Here is a 16658-nt window from a genome sequence, read left to right as displayed (position 1 = left end):
ATACAAATTTTTGTCAACGCCACACCAATCCCACAATTAGAAAGTCCTGCTATTAATTGAATCCCCCTCCCCCTCAAATTTAGAAAGAGATGCAGGCCATTCAGAAGCCTTCTGAGGAAGCTAAGACACACACAGGCTAACAATTAAGAGTTAATCGGGTTACATTTGAAAATTCCATTTTCATTTGTGTCAAGGGAATTTTTGCACAAATAAATGAATGGTACCTATTCTCCTACTTCAGAATCAGTGACCATTTATATGAAGAGAACAGAGAAACGGTAAACCAGGATACTGGAAAGAAACTAGTCCACACTCCAGCAAATGTCTCTCGGCAGACCAAGGCCTAACGTTTAATTCTAATCTTGAAAATTAAATAGAGGACGGTAGGCCCAAATGTCTCTACTGCCTTTCTGCAGTCTCTAAATGGCCAAGTGAACCTCAAATTATCTGCAGGCAGGTTTGGCCCCCCAAATAACTCTGTATCTGAAACCACAAGACTCACAATCCCCAAAGGTCTCTCTCAAAACTGCTACAAATTAAAAAGCAAACAACCCATTAAACAAATCCAGCTGGCACAACTGTAAATAGGAGCTTTCTAATATTTTCCCCAGCTCTTAAAATTCCTGGTTAGACTGGTTAATAATTGATAAGAACTGCATCTATTTATCGGTGTGTACTCACAGGAAAACAACTTTGCTACCTTCAACAGCAATTCCCAAATCCCAGGGACTAGCTTTAGGATCCTTTTATATTTCTCCCACAAACGGCTGAATGTCTCTGGTCTTTTTCAACTGAATCCATTATTCCCAAGAGCTGGGGAGTGGGTGGCATGCATCTGATGTGCTGACAGATAAAAACCTTCGGGTCCCCTGTCATCAATCTAACAGGCAAAGATGGTGCTAGCCAGGAGGTCTCCTCTAGGTTTTGGCTCTCTAATAACCTCTGGATGTGGAGTTACTTGCTTGAGGTAAATTCTCAAGTGGTCAGAATGCATACCAAAGATCATATGTGCTGCTGATCACCACCTGGTTAGCACCTCCTAGCTCTGTCCATACATCCAGGGTGGGATGGCTAAACCCTGGTGTTGGTTCTGAACGGTAATCCTCATGCTATACTGGTTGTTAAATGTTTTGAATATTATCCCTGCAAATATTGGAACATCCTAGAAATTTTATTATTTTGGCACCAAATTTTCTAACCTAGATGACCTCTCCTAGCAGGAAGTCAAACAAAAACCTTTTTTATCTGGCCATGTATTCTAGTGTGGCCACCCTAATTTATACTGTATATTGTAATGTCCAGGGATTGCTTGTTCTTGGATTAATTTCTTCAGCTTTACTCTGAGTTCCTGGAGAACCAGATACATGTCTTGTTTGTCTATCTGTTTAGTGTCTACTTTATCTGCACAGTGTTTTACTGGATTGGATTAGAGAGAATAGCATGTGCAACCAACACTGTTTTGCCTAAATGACAGCAGACTAGGATAGGCACTGAATTATAAGATCATGATCCTCCTTCAAGGAACTTACAATCTAGTGGAAGAAAAAAGGTATTAAACCAGTGAGTTTCCCCTCTGGCTGTCCTTGTAATCACCTAGAGAACTTTAAAGGTTAAAAAAAAAAAAAAGTATCTGCTCCCTGGCCAGAGCTTCTTTGATCTAGGTTAGGATCCAGGCATTTTTTTCTTTTGCCTTTTAAACCTCTGAGGTGACTCTGATGAGCTGCTAGGGTTGAGAGCCGCTGTACTACATGGACTAACTTGTGGCCATAAGATGAATATATAATTAAATGCTGTTCCAACCTAGACACAATACATGCCGAAGGGCTTCAGAGAAGGAAGAAAGCAACTGTAAAGGCGAAGAGTAGGGAAAAGCCGCAGGGAGGAGGACCAAGACCTTCCAGGGGAGGGGAGAGGAGGCTCTTTTAGGCTGAGGGCACCACCCAAATAACAGAAAGTTCTAATGAGCTGAGTCATGGCCAATGAGGAACTAAAGTGTAACATACTTTAAAGACCCACCTTAGCCTCCTGCTGCCGCAAATCTGGCATGGCACTGAAGAGCAGCCCAACTGATCCACTTTACTGCATCCAAGATAACCAAACTCTTCCTGTGCTCAATGAATGCTACACAGCTTCACTGTGCCTTGAAACAAGATACTAGGAAGATGACAGTCCAATAAAACACGAAAGAGGCATTACAGACATGAGTTCAAATAACTACAATCTTAAACAGGCAAGGCATCATCATACTAAGAGATCTGACTTGACTGATGGAGGAAAAAAGCTATGCTTAACTGGGAGATTAAAACTGTCAGATCACCATGATCAAGGAAGGACAGACTTTATATCTCTCTTGCTATGCGCATGCATATAAAGATATATACATACACACACATATTTATCTGCTAAAGTCTTGTGAAAAGATTAAGTGGTCACATCTATGGAAAAACAAAGCCTGTTTTCTTAGGGTTATAATCTCTCTGTTCTTGCTGAAGTGCTAATGTGTCATCAAAAATTCAAATTAAAGCTGTCTGATTTAGTGCGATCTCAAGTATCCAGACAGTGATTCTGCCGATGTAATTATATGCAATTAAAAAGCTAAAATCAACTTCTTTACTAGTGGGTTCCTCTTTATAAGCAGACACAAACAGATGACTTTAATGGCCTTCAGAACTTAAAAAAAAATTCCATGGTTGTCAGCTGGACCCTACGTGGGGCCCCCTTGCTGTTGTGATGACTTCTGTGCATGATGGAAATACTCAGCTGAAGTTACAATCCCAGCCAGTATTTCTCACTGCAAATTCTGGGCGGCATAGCTAATGAGCTACTTCCAAATGAACAACTGAAAACAAAATGATGTTTACAAGAATGAGTGGCCAGACACATTAGGAGTCTGGCCCTAAAGGTTCATTTTAAAACACACTTTATATGACACAGGCAATACCTAACTGTAGTGAACTACATCCAAGTTCACAATTTATTAACCATCATTAGTATTTTAAAAAGCTTAGATTTTTGCAAGCACAGGGTGGATGAGCACTCTCTAAGGGGGCTATGGAAATGCACCTTTCTTCATATTTGCGCTCAGGGCACAGGTAAGCCCCGGATCAAAGTAAACCGAAACTTATCTTTGGCACGTTTAGTAGAATGTGGTGATCATTTTGAATTGATCTGAGCCCCGTGCTTCTAGTAAACAGTAACAGGTAAGAAATCCCCCTACCCTTCTGCTAACCGCAAAGGATCACCCTGCTCTCACAGAGGTAAGATCCTTTTCCATCTTTCCTCGTGACTTCTCTAAGACTTGCTGGTGACCCCCTTGTTTACCTGCCTTCATAAGACCTCAGAACCCTCCCTTTTCTTTGAGCCATTCCTCATTAATAAACACTCTCCCTACTGCAATAGCCCTAAATAAAATCATCTTCTTAATTGTCCAGTGCATTTTGTCTTTCACAGTGATCAGAAGATTTGGGTCTAACAATGAAACAAAGCCATTTGGTGTGAAGCCCAAAGTCACACTGGAATTTGAGTGTTGGAGAGACAAAAATCTAACATCATGGTTACCCTGATTTTTAAAGGGACCACGCAGATGTGCAATTTATCATATACCTTGATTAATTGAGAGAACAACCAACCATACTATCTGAAAATGTAATTACAATCAGGTTTGGAAAAGCAGAAAAGCTACCAGTGACAATTTAATTTAGAGGAGTTAAACAAGTTAACATCTCTTAGTAAGTAATTAAATGTTTAAACAGATTTTTCTAGAGCAGTTTGGTGTTTATTAGCCCCCAAACATTACCACCTCTTATACATAAAGCCTTAGCTGAGAAATGAGATGCCTTCAAGTTTGCAGCTGCTGGGATGACATGAAGGAAAAAAATCCAAGAGCGCTATTCTGATTTTAACTGATACCCCGCCTTCTAGGACCCATGCCAACTTGTTGTATTTCTAATGCCACTATTTACTTGCTGTCTAAGCAAAATGTCAAATTTCAATAGCAAACTGCATCCTGTGTTTCTTTTTAGGTGCCTGAATTGAAAACCAAACCTGAGGAAATGCTCAACGCCTTTAAAGGATGTCCTACTCTGGAATGTACAAGGAGATGCACAAAATAACAGGCATTACTAGAACCTAAGGAGAAAACCCATGTTTTTAAACAATCACTAAAGCAGTATAGTAACAGCATAAAGACAATTTCTTCGCCAGCTTGTTTCTCTGAAATTCTCGCTGCCACTGAACAGCTAGAACAGATAATAACTATTAGTAAATCAAACTCCTCTGCAATATCCAGCTGTGCCTCACGCATTTACATACAGATAGAATGGGTATATGTTTTTAATATGTATGTGATACGTACTTTTACCACAGCCGAAGTGCATGCTACAAAGGAGGGGGAGAATGGGAATCAGATCAGCATGAGATAATAAAGTGGCCTAGATAAAGTATTAGCCGGCGATTGATCTCAAACCGGGATGCTGCTTCTTCTGACCTGATTACTTACTATGCATAGATTCCATTAAATAGAGCTTAGACACTGAAAGCTTCTGGAAACACTCTAAATGCATAGAAAGATCTACCGTACTCTGAGCCCAAATTGTAACTGTGTGGGTGCCCACAGCCCACATCTTCCCCGTTCAAGTTAAGGCCCACAATCAGGCTAGGCAGGGAAGTTAAAGGGCTGCCTGACAGCTGGTGCAAAGCCCTGCTGAACCCCATAGAAAGCACCCCACCCCACCCTCAAGCAAGCACTCTCCCGCTGAGTGAACACTTCCCTCCCTACAGTCAGCTCCTGGCCAAGTAACTCTAAAGGACAGAAGCAAGGGAGCTTAACAATCATTGAGGGTCAGGGTCCCCTTTGAAAAATGTAGCAGTCATGAATTCCTCTTTTTGGATGAAAAGGCACATCTCCACATGCATAGATAACTTCGGATGTAATTTCTGGGGTTCTGACTTCCTAAAGTCACAGACCATTGGTCAAGGGCTGCCCCCTCGGTTTTGCAGATAAAGACACTGAAGTGGAGAGGGGATGGGGAGTTGGCTGAGGTTACACAGTGAAGGGATGTGATGGAGGTTCTCCCTGCTAAGTCACATCCTGACCTTAGCTACCAAATAACTCTGAAGGATGATTAATTCCTCAGAAGGAATTCCTTGTGGTTTAGAGAAGCAAATGGTCTACACAGTAATATCTCACATACCCCTTTTATTTAAAAATATTTAAACACAGAAATTGAATAGCAAAACCAACCTGAACTCCCATCTTAATGCTCTCATCTTAGGTTGTCTTTGTCCCTGAATTTAAGGGTCTGATTTTTATGTTTTTGCATCCTTCAATTTGATTAGACATTTAAGGGAAATTTCTCTACCATCTTTGCATTGTCGCTGTCTCCCCTCTTGCTGCAGTCCCACCAATCCTTTCTGACTGGCAAGGGGCTGGCTTTTTCCCACATAAGCCATGGAATCCCTGCATTTTTCTGAAGGCCTGCTGGACATTCTGTCTGCTACCTCCTCAGGGTCTCTACTGTCTGAAAATTTGTCCCTAAGTTTGTTGGTCCCAGTTCACAGAGCTGGGGCAGCACTGACACAGGTCTTTCCTGGGAGTTGCAGCAGCGTGATTTAAAAGCAGATTATTTAATAATGGAATCATTATCCAGGAAAAGAATTGGAGGCAGAAGTGGAGGTGGGGGTGGGGGTGGGGTTCTACCTGTCATCTGTCGGTATGCTGAATGTTCTTGGCTGCCTGCACGCTTAGTTTACCTTTAAAGCAGGGTTTAAAGCTGACTCCTGATTTCTGCAATAGGCTCTTAAAGAATTGAAAGTCACACCTTTCCCAAGGATGAGGGACCTCCCTATACATGAACGGGAGACCATTCAAGAGAATTCACTCAAGAAAAAAGATCCATGTGGATAAGTGTGGTATTCCCAGGGTTCCTTGTATAGAAGTGGAATGTCTTAAGAGATTGCCCAGCTGGTGGTGAATATGTTGCCTGTTTGAACTCCACCAGGTCAATGTTGAAGAGGTTTCTGTTCCAGCAGGCACTAGAGGCTTCACATTGCTCTGAAAATGTCTGAAACCGAGATACACTCATGCTTTGCCCATCCTGTTTCCTTTGCCTGGAATGGCCCCTTCAAAGCTCTCTATTAAAATTCACTTCATCCTCCAAAGGCCCTTTTCAAATGCTACCTTCTCTACCCAGTTTTTCCTCATTTCCCCAAATGGATCTCCACAGAACCCTGCAGTTCTTTTATACTAGTTACTTCATTCTAGTTATTTGTATACTTGCTATAGCTCCAAAAGGTTATCTGTGTGGCTTCCTCTACTTTATATCTTCTGCTGAGTCTAGAACAAGACTGTGCACAATGGTATATCAACTAACAAATTCAATTATTTAATGGGGTCTGAAATCTCTTAGGATGATGCAGATGCTGATAAAACTTTTGAGAGAACTTCTGATGTAGCTTAATGGCTACATGCCAGAAAACCACAGCAGCTGAAACGTATCCTGGCCTCCCCAAAATGTAAGCATTAAAGGAATTTCTTGGTCCAACTTTAAAATACTTCCACTTAGGATATAAAGACCGAAAACCATCATAAGAACAACCATACAAAGTAGAGGGGATAAAATATCTAAACAACTAAATGAGTTCTAACACTGATATTTTAATGGTCTCCAAAGTCTAACATTGAGTTTTACATTAATCTTTAAGACTGACATGGTCAAAAACTGCCAAGATGATGATTTTATGATTCGATAAGGGGTATGCTGGTATAAACAGTGACCTCACCACCTAAGTGCCCACTCCGCATGGCCCAGACCCAGGAGTAAGGGTGATCTAGCCCACCAGTCCTACATTCTGATTTACTTAGGCTGAGACTTGCTTTGTTCACTGGTCAAGGTCACACCTGGAGTTCATATAAGAGTTCCCAAATAGTGAATCTATAACTTCCAGTATTTCCAGCTGCCCATCTCTAATTTTCTTTCTTTGATTTGGAAACGGAGGCCTACGGGGAAACCTTGACAATCCTGCAGGCCTCACATTTGAAGCAGCCCATGCTGGTACCCTGCTGGCTGGAGTTACCATGCTTGGGAGATAAACTGCTCTTTTTGTGAAAGGCACAGGCCCCCACCCAGGTGACAAATGGGCTCTATAGTTCATGCATTCCAGAGGAGTCTCTCGGCTTCCAGATGGGAGCACCATCAAATAGGTTGTAGGCGGGGAGAGAAAAGGAAAAATTAAAGCCATTAATACGCTGGAAGGAATAAAGAGGCTGGTTCCTTTAGATTGGGCCCCTAGGATGTGGCTTAAGTTCCTTAAGATAAAGGAAAACCCACTTTCTTTCCCATCCCCTATTGGGCCCAATCTTTTTTCCAAAGTCCAGGCAGGGCTCACTCTCTGACCACAGCAGCTTCACATATAGTCTATTGTTCCCTGCCTCCTCACTGAGCCCTGCCAAAGCAGTGGTGCCTCACCACTGCTATACCTCTGGGAAGGCATTCATTTAAAATCAAACAGTGAGCAGTACTAGAAATAATGTTAAATTAAGTATGGAATGGTGCTTCCTGTGACTACATTTTTCATTGTATTTTATTGATTTATTGATATTTATTAATTTAAAATGTGGGACAGCACACAACAGGGTATAGAGTTGTAAAGAGATATATCTAAATACCTATGTTCTCTCTCTCACACACACACACACACACACATACACACACACACATCACTTGCTTTCAAGGCACTGAAAGTACTCACCCTTTAGCCTTGTCTTTATGATGTGCCACCCTGGAGTGGTGTTCCTTACCAACATATACATCCATATACATTTATGGGCGTATGTGTGATCTGCAGATGTTTTATTTATAAGTGGCCAACTCATTGCAGCATTGAAACATGCATTTACAAACAAATATCTGTTTTATGAAACCCTATTCCTTTGTTTTAATAGCTGAGCTATCCAGCCATAGCATAATAATGCACAAGGTAAATGGGTCTCCATCTCTAGAACCTGTTCCAAGTTTTCTCAAATGTGACTAACTGCAATAATTTCCCAACCATCACAGAGACCAAAAAAAGAGACCAGTTTATTCTAGACATGAAACCTGCAGAGTTATAAATTGCAGAGGTTTTTAGGGGTGATCTTTAACTTGAAACTACCCTGAAAACTGAGATTTTGCTCCAGGGAACATGAAGGAGGAAAGTACCTTCCTGAAAAGCATTCATGATGCAAAAAGGAAACGTACTGTTATCTTATATTCGAGGATGAAATCCATATTATAAAGAAGTTGGGGCACTAAAACTGTTTATTAGGTTGGAATACAAAGGACGAAAACCTCTAAACTGGTATCTGTAAAATGCATATTGTTTAAAGAAGGTGAAAGAAAATTGGTAGGAATTTGCTCTGACTGTAGCAATCTAAAGGCAGGGAATGGTATGCAAAACATTAGAAAGAACAGACTATAATTATTATTTACTAATGCTCAATCCTAACGTTATTCTAACAGCTTGTGCACTGTCAAATCAACAATCTGCACTAAACAAATGACCATTTGGGAATTGTTAGGGAGCATCTCTGTTCCTCTCCCTGCTTGACTAAAAACTGTCATTTGCAATCAAAGAAAGCTGCCTTGGAGCTGAGAACACAGCACTCGCAGCCTTGTAGCTGTCTCTTTCTGAGGAAAGACCAAACATTCACATTAACTTGATCTTTTGCAGCCAGTTTAATTTCATTCTACATGAATCTAAGAGGGCTCCATGCCATATTCAGAAATTTTCTGCAGAATTGCACTAAAAACTTATTGCACTGATGATCTTCTGTTACCAATCCTCTGAATTCTAAAAGGTTTAATAGCAAATGAGGATAAAGAGTAACCTACATTAAGTTTGTGACCCTTGATGAGGCAAATGAAAAGAGCTCTGCATTAACTTTCAAAAAGGTGGTGGGTTTTTAAAAAGTAAACACTATTATCTGAGGATATGAGCTTCAAAAACATCTACCCAAATGAAGTAAATAATGTTGCCTTTTCAGAGCCTATGGCTGTTTCAAATTCCATTCTGGACTTTTAAACAGAATGTTAAACATAAATATATAACTGAGAATTCTAATGTAACTAAAAACATTCACTTACCATCAATTCTTCAGGTGCTGGCCTTTCTTTTGGCTGTTTTCGCATACTATAGTGGAGAGAAAAAAACCCCTTATGTTATCTGTGTCATTTGTATATTTTTGCTATAATTTCTACCAATGGCTATTTGTACTGGAATTTGAATGTTTTCAAAATACATCATGTTCAATTCTTGGCCAAAGTATTAACGTATATTCCCTTTCTTTTATTTTGGTCTTTACTTAGTCAGATTTCTGGGGGACATTATGAGTAAGAAACAAAAAGCTTTTTCTTACTTTTTCACTTAAAAAATATTTTGCAACACAAATAAAGAATGAATTTAAATTAAATGTATCCTAATTCTACTTTTGAAGCTAATGTGAAAAAAGCAGCAATATTCTCTTATTGACTCAATTATCAATTTATTTCAAACTTATATTTAGAGAATATACTTTTTTTTTTTGGTAATTGGGATAAGACAGTAAGGAAAGAAACATGACTGTAGAGTCAAATGAGAATACATCTCATTCTTTCACTGTTACTCCGAATGACAAGAAGTATATAAAATACTTCTTGTATTTTATATTATATTATATTATATTATATTATATTATATATTATATATAATAAATATAATATATAATATATAATAAATATATTATATTATATTATATTCCTGACTAGATTCCTAGTCAGGAATCTAGATAATGCTACAAAATTAGAAGTGTGTTGCTATAGATTATCTTGACTTGCATTTGTTTTGGCAACAAGGCAAGTTGATAATTCATTAAACCGCTGTGGGACAGCTAAATTTGTTTAAGCTGCTTAAAGAATCACATTCTTCATGCAAAATATTTCTTGTCTTCCATGCAATAGATATAATTAGTAGCTGTAACATGTACTTAGCTATGTGATGAAGCACTCACACATGGGATGGAGGTGACAGTGGGCAGCTGCCTACTTGATGGCTGTATTTGTTCTAAACTCAGAGTGTCCATGGGATAGTCATGAAAAGAGATTGCTGCTTCTATCACTTGGAAAAATCACACGGATGCTTTTTTCTTTATAAGGCACTCTTCTAACAAGCAAGAAGAAAACTCTTCTTATAATCTCTGCATTTGCTGACAATACTTTTTTAAAAATAGATTTAATGATCATTTGGTAAACAAGAATCGGAGTTATGAACCATTAATGACATCGAGGACATTTGCCTTCCCTATAAATAACCATATGCACCTCTCAAACACTGCATCCATTAGCAACTAATTCAAGCTGTCTCGCCAGTGGAGTTGGTAACAGTCCTAATCTGACATTCCAAAGTAGCTGTATCTCTTGGGAAAACAAGGCTATTACCCATTATCATTTCTGTTTTGGCTTGACATCTGTGGAAATCTGAATGCAGGTTATCCCTCCCTCTGTCTCCATAAAACTTTTAAATAACAGCTGATTAATTTTTTGGACAGGAGGGAGGTGAAGCCTTATCCACTTTTCTCCCTGCTGCTCAGACCAGCCCCACCCCCAGGTTGGTCTCAGACCACACAGCGAGATAAGATTAGCACTGGGATCCTGTCACAAATCCAACATCTCCTCCGGAGCAGAGAGGGTGATGCCCAAACCAGGCGCTCCAGGCAGTAGAGGAATCGCATGGTTTGTGTTTCAATTTTTGCATTTCAAAATGAGGCATTACCATGTGTAAAACACATGGTACACATTACCATGTGTTTTAAGAATTCCATGTAAAGGAAATTAAGAGGGATATACATTTCTGGGTAATGGTTCTAACATCATTAAGGAGCTTCAAAACAGCTCAGGATTCCAGTGTTTAATCAACATGTACGCTTTTTTCCGACATGGCATGCTTTGGAAATAAAATGTTTTCAGAGTAAAAATAGTTTTTAAAAGCTACACAATATTATATAAGTATTTTAAATAAATAGAAACAGTGTTAATAAAATTTTTTTAATTGGGGAGAAAAATTTCTTCCTCACATATATTTTCTATGGAATATAAACTGCATGAGACATTTTTATTAAGAGGTAACATGTTACACTTAGTCAAAAAGGTGATAAAGCTTGACATTTATATTAAGGAATATTTCTTGGTTTCCCTTTAGCATAATCATCGGACAGATCATAGTGGGAGGGGAAGGGGATGGCACACAACGATTTTGGTTAGCAAGAATCCTGATAACATTACTTTGCCACACCACAGAACCAAGGGTTTCTTCTGGTAGGGTCTGCCCATTCATTTTCCACCAGTGGACATGACTCTGGACTTTGGTGAAGGAGGGAAAGAAGACCAACATAGTTAAGAAGGAGTTGCGGTTGGTTTTCTCTCCTGCTTTGAGGACAATGATTCCTATGTTCCTGAATTCCTCCTCTCTCCTAGGTAATTCTCTGTGCTGGAGTGAGGGAGAGGGCAGAGGAATACCTGGGCCTCCCAAGGCCACATGAGTCCTGCAGGACGAGGGAAGAGGGGAATGATGGTGAAACGGGTAATAAAAGACATCTGCATTCTGCTAGGAGGAAAAAGGCAGAAGGCTGGCAAAGAACCCTTGGCAGTAAAATGCTTGTTTCTTCAGATATAAAATGACAAGGAATTGCCTAGAGGCTCTGAGGGCCCCTGTGGCTCCTCTCAGTTCTTTAAGGGTTAAAGTGGGCTGAACTGTTTTCATAGTCTTCCAAATGTCAAAATTCATTGAAATGGGACCCCAGTATTGTATTTAAAATACAACCAAAGATAAAAGTTATTTACTGAAAATCCGATGAATTAATAAACTATGCTGCTTCCACTAAGTGACAGACAGTTTTATGGGTAACTTGAGGTTACATTAATAAAAATAAGCTTCATACATCCGTTCAATAGGGGCTATAAAATTGTGTATTTCTTTTTTTAAAAAAGGATGGCAACAGTATTTGTGCTTAAAGAAGTATCATGACTTTCAGCAGTTTATTAAATCAGGAAAAAGGCTCTGAAGTATGCTTATGACCCTTTGTGTAAATAACGTTTACATAATTTAAACAATTTCTTCAGCTTTGCTGCCCCATCTGCCCAAGGCCCCGAAGTCCCTCCTGTCTCCAAAAGGAAGCACGGAGAGCCATAAGGTCTCACGGAGCTGCCGAGTTAATGGCATGTATCATTTACATTGAGGGCATGGCATGTTTGTAAACGGGCTCACCACTGAGTGATGAAATGTACAAATGGCTCCGAGAACTCTCCAACTGGAAGGACGGGCGAATCCTGTGATGGAGGAAAAACATGTCACCAAAAGTCACAACAGTTCCTTCTCTTTCTTTATATTCCCCACCCACCCATGTGAAGGATGAGTATAAAGATGAATACAATGAGAATAAGGCCTCACCCAATTAAAAAGACTGTCTTTACCTTATTCCACACATTTAGGTAAAGATGCCAAATTTAAAGCCACACATATTTTACAATGGTGAGAAACATGAGAGCTGAGAGAGAGGGGAGGTGAAAAAAGGACAATGATAGCCACAGGGTAGGAGAGAAGGTAGGGAAAGTGTAAATGAGAAATTAATGATTATTTAAGTAACACACAAATGGTCTTGTAATTAACAAAGAGCTGTGAAATTATTCTTGTGTTGACCTTTGTTTCTTTTAGTGGATTTGCTATTTATTTACACTTTCCTTTTTATTTACATTTATTTGTATATTCAACTGCTCTTTACTGTTTGCCCCTAACAGAATAATTTGGATCAAATTTTTTTTTTTACTTTAATAGAAAGGCTTTTATAGGGGAAGTTGTTTCCTGAAAAGGAATTTCAGCCTATTTGCCAGTCTAGGCAGACTCCTCATATGAGAAAGCCAGTGAATTAAGGATACAATGAAAAACTCCCAACTTGACCACCAACCAAAACTAGGATGGAGGTGGGAGTCAGTCAAAAAAGCAGAAAACTACACAGCAACAAACCACCACCACCACATAATACAAAGAGCAAACCCCATTACCATTTGCAAAGGAAGGCTTTAAGAATTTAGGAGTTTTTCCAAGAATGACAGAGAGCACCACTGTGTTTATAGTGTAACAGCTCAGGATGTAATGAAATTACACTGCAGAGTACTTTAACAGTCATCTCATTAGACCTACAGTTGGAACAAGAGAGCCACATAAAGTAGGCAGCTGCAAATGACTCCATTCTCATCTATTCTCATTTGCTATTAAAAATACCTTTCGGCGGCTTTTTTCCTCCCTGACATCCCTACACAAAGTGCCCTGCAAAGTATGATACATGCACCTATTTAAATTAACAAAGGAATGACTTATTTTAATCTCACTGTGCTTTGGAGTGCTTTGGCCATTTGGATGAGCAATATATCATTACATACAACCTTCCAGCGCTGCAGGCAAGAAACTCAGAGCATGCAGCATTTGGTGGGAGCCAAACAATTTCTCTAGCACACAACTGTGTCAAATGCATGCATGTATTCATTATTGAGAACGAGAGGAAATAGCTTTGATGTAGTGGAAAAAAGAAGATGATAAAAGCACCTCTGCAATATGCGTGTCATTATCAATGGTGGCAGATAGATACAATTGCACAGCCTCCTATGTGATTAGTAAATATACATATAATTGCTGTGGCCAATTATCAGAAAAATGAGATCGGTAATTACAAGACAGAAAATTAACTAGAACTCTTATTAAGGCTTTGTTTCCAATTCAAACAATTGGAAAGTGCTGGAAAATACAATTAAATCAAAAGGAACTAAGGGGGTCAAGGCAGCCAAAAAACAAACAAAAACAACAAAAAACAGACAACAAAAAACCCCGAAGAGGCTACAAGAAAAGAAACATGAACAAAATGTTTCTTGGTTTTTGCATATCTGTCTTCTTTAAATTTAATCTATTCATCCAGAAGAAGGGATGGTTAGCAATTCTAAAATTAAAATTCTCATCAGTAGAGAAAGGTTAAGAGGAAAAGAAAACAAAGGAAAAATGGGAGTGAAATAAAATCTTGCCAAGTTCAAAGGATTACATGCAGGCATTACACAGAGACGACATGAAAAACGGGGGTGGATGGGTTGCTGATCAAACAGTCCACTCAAAAGAAACAAGACACGAAATAGCATGACAAGTCCTCAATAAAGGTATATAAAATGGCCACAGAAGTCCCATCGGTTTGAAGAGCAAAAATAAAACATGATATCAATTTCAGCTGCAGCCTGTTTCAGGAAAGCCATATATATCACCAAGCCTGTAAGATTCTACAAGGCCCAGTTCAAGAAATGACATTTTACTGTCTCAAAAACCATTAGTAAAAAGATAGTTCAAAGTCTGAGGTGTAAAAATGATGGACTCTGATCAGTGAGGAAGCTTCTCTAAGTCATCGCTTCATGGATTTTTTTTGAGGGTGTAGTACTGAAAGTATCTGAGTAGTAGTTGCTGTAAAATGCAATATTTAGGAAAATAAAAGCCTGCTATCTTAATGTCGTTCAATATTTACCAAGATGGTTAAAATTCTGGACTGGCTTTCTATAAAGATCTGGTATAAAACATGATGCTAATGTGGGCCTCTTCTCAAAGTATGATATCAAAAGTAAATTAATGAATTACAGACTAGCAACTTGATGAAGAGGCCATTTAAAAACGGATGAGAAACAAAATGAGGAAATGTGACATCTTGCATGGGTAGTTAATTTTATTTAAGACCTGATATTGTAGCCTGTTAAGTTCCTCATATTATAAACCTAAGGAACACTGAGTGGTACCCATGAATAATTTATTTTCCTTCTGAAAATGCCAGCCCAAGTCGACTTTGCAGAACCACAGCCAGCAGATTCTCATCTCAGTGGTCCCTGGAAAGAATCACTCATTAAAGATATGGGGGAAATTCTAATCTCATATGCACAATGCCAGATATTTATTTTTGTTTTAAAATCCATGTCTCCTGCATCACTCAAGGGAGAATTTTCTGAGATGCAGAAGACTGAGTGGTAGGGGGATGGTGAGAATGCCACACATAAACACTGGGCAAAGGCGTTTTCTGAGAGCCTCCAACTCCACAGAAGTATGCAAGCTGTTAACTCCAAAGGAAAGCAAAGGAATATACCTGAGAGTGTTCTCTGCACTGCAGGACTTGACAGTACACTTTTCTCTTTTTAAAGCAAATAAAATTACAAAGTTAGTTTTGATCAGGATGTGAAAGATCTCCAAGAACCTGCCTATTTTGTTATCTAATTCAAATCTGTGAGGAGGGAGGCATACAGTAAATTTGCGCTCCAGTTTCACTGTAGCTCACAGGAAGGGAAAGTATCTAGTCATCCCGAGGAGTTCAGAGACTCTAGTAAAGCAGTTGCTGCTACTTCCCAAAAATGCCCTCTATGAAATATGGGTTCTGGCAAGATGGAGAAATATATTTCAAAAATATAAATGTGGGCTGAAGAAGCAGTTACACTGAATTCTCAGTACTGGCTGACACTGACTCTAAATTGTTAATGAAAGTCACTCTCTTTAAGACCTTGGGTGCCATACCTCACCTTAAGGGCTTTTCTTCCAGATGCTTTTCCATTGAACTTCTAAGCACGGAGGTAAAGAACGAAGCAGTGGACACAACCTTAACCAAAAGCCTCAATCGGAGAGTCTAGTCTCAAATCAACTTTGGAGTTCTGCTGAAGGGACACAAGCTGGGTCTTGTTATCAAGCAGGCAACTGTTATGTAAAAACAGCTGCCATAAACCATTTTAGTAAGCAATTCTGGTCATCGAGGAGGACAGTTTCCAAGCCTCAGAGGTTTCAGTAACTACCTGGTCAGCCCCTTTTGCTAAACAACTGGAACACAAGCACGCAGCATGCTAGAGAACAGTGAAGGACAATAGGAAAAAGTTTGAGTGATGCCTTTGCCTTGTGAATAATGAACGGTTCAAGAAGGTCAAGCCATTACAACTGAAACTGTTTAATTATTAATTATGCACAATCTATGAGCAAAAGGACAAGTTCAGAATGCTTAATGTATGTTAACTTCAACTGGACTCTCTCTGGGTATTTTGTTATTAGCACTTGTCAGCAAGGTACTCAGGCATAAAAAAAGGCAAGTAGCAGAAAATGTGTGTGTGTGTCTGTACCTGCACACTCAAAGAGCTGATGGAGGAGACAAGGCAGGAAGAGGTCCAATTCCAACCACAGCTGCTACTAGTTCACTTACAGAGTAAGTGTGCCAATAAATACATTTAGTGACCTTGAGAGCAGGCAGGTAAGCTGGACACTCCAAATACAGAAAACATCAATGAGAAAAATGCTTTTAATATTCAAGGAATATTCTTTTTTTGAAACTATAATGTATCTTGGCTTTAGAATAATCTGTGTCATTAATCTACCCTCCACCCCGCAACTCCCCGCCCCCATACAAGTGCATGTAAAACTGGTAAAATCTGAATAAGATCAGTGGTTTGTGTCTTGTATCTATGACAATTTTCTATCTACAGTATAGATATTGTACTATACTTTTTTAAAAAAATTTTATTAGATGGAGTCTCGCTCTGTCACCAGGCTGGAGTGCAGTGGCACGATCTCGGCTCACTGCAACCTCTGCCTTCTGG

At 39.3% G+C, this 16658-nt stretch overlaps 1 protein-coding gene across 13 annotated transcripts in view; it reads right to left on the bottom strand.

Moving 5' to 3' along the window:
* Positions 1-16658, bottom strand: part of MAP2K5 (mitogen-activated protein kinase kinase 5) — a 267047-nt gene that overhangs the window by 25335 nt on the left and 225054 nt on the right. For 8 of the 13 annotated variants that reach the window (XM_063596751.1, XM_055098503.3, XM_057299879.2 and 5 more), the window contains 3 exons: positions 15173-15217; positions 12277-12338; positions 9123-9168 (listed from right to left, as the gene is read on the bottom strand). In XM_063596751.1, coding sequence (XP_063452821.1) covers positions 9123-9168; positions 12277-12338; positions 15173-15217 — 153 coding nt within the window. The remainder of the gene's footprint in view (positions 1-9122; positions 9169-12276; positions 12339-15172; positions 15218-16658) is intronic. The other 5 variants (XM_003828008.6, XM_055098505.2, XM_063596754.1 and 2 more) reach the window with 1 other exon arrangement.

Source organism: Pan paniscus, chromosome 16 (genome assembly GCF_029289425.2).
Source record: "Pan paniscus chromosome 16, NHGRI_mPanPan1-v2.0_pri, whole genome shotgun sequence".
Lineage (NCBI taxonomy): Eukaryota > Metazoa > Chordata > Mammalia > Primates > Hominidae > Pan > Pan paniscus.
This window is presented reverse-complemented; position numbering and strand designations above follow the sequence as displayed.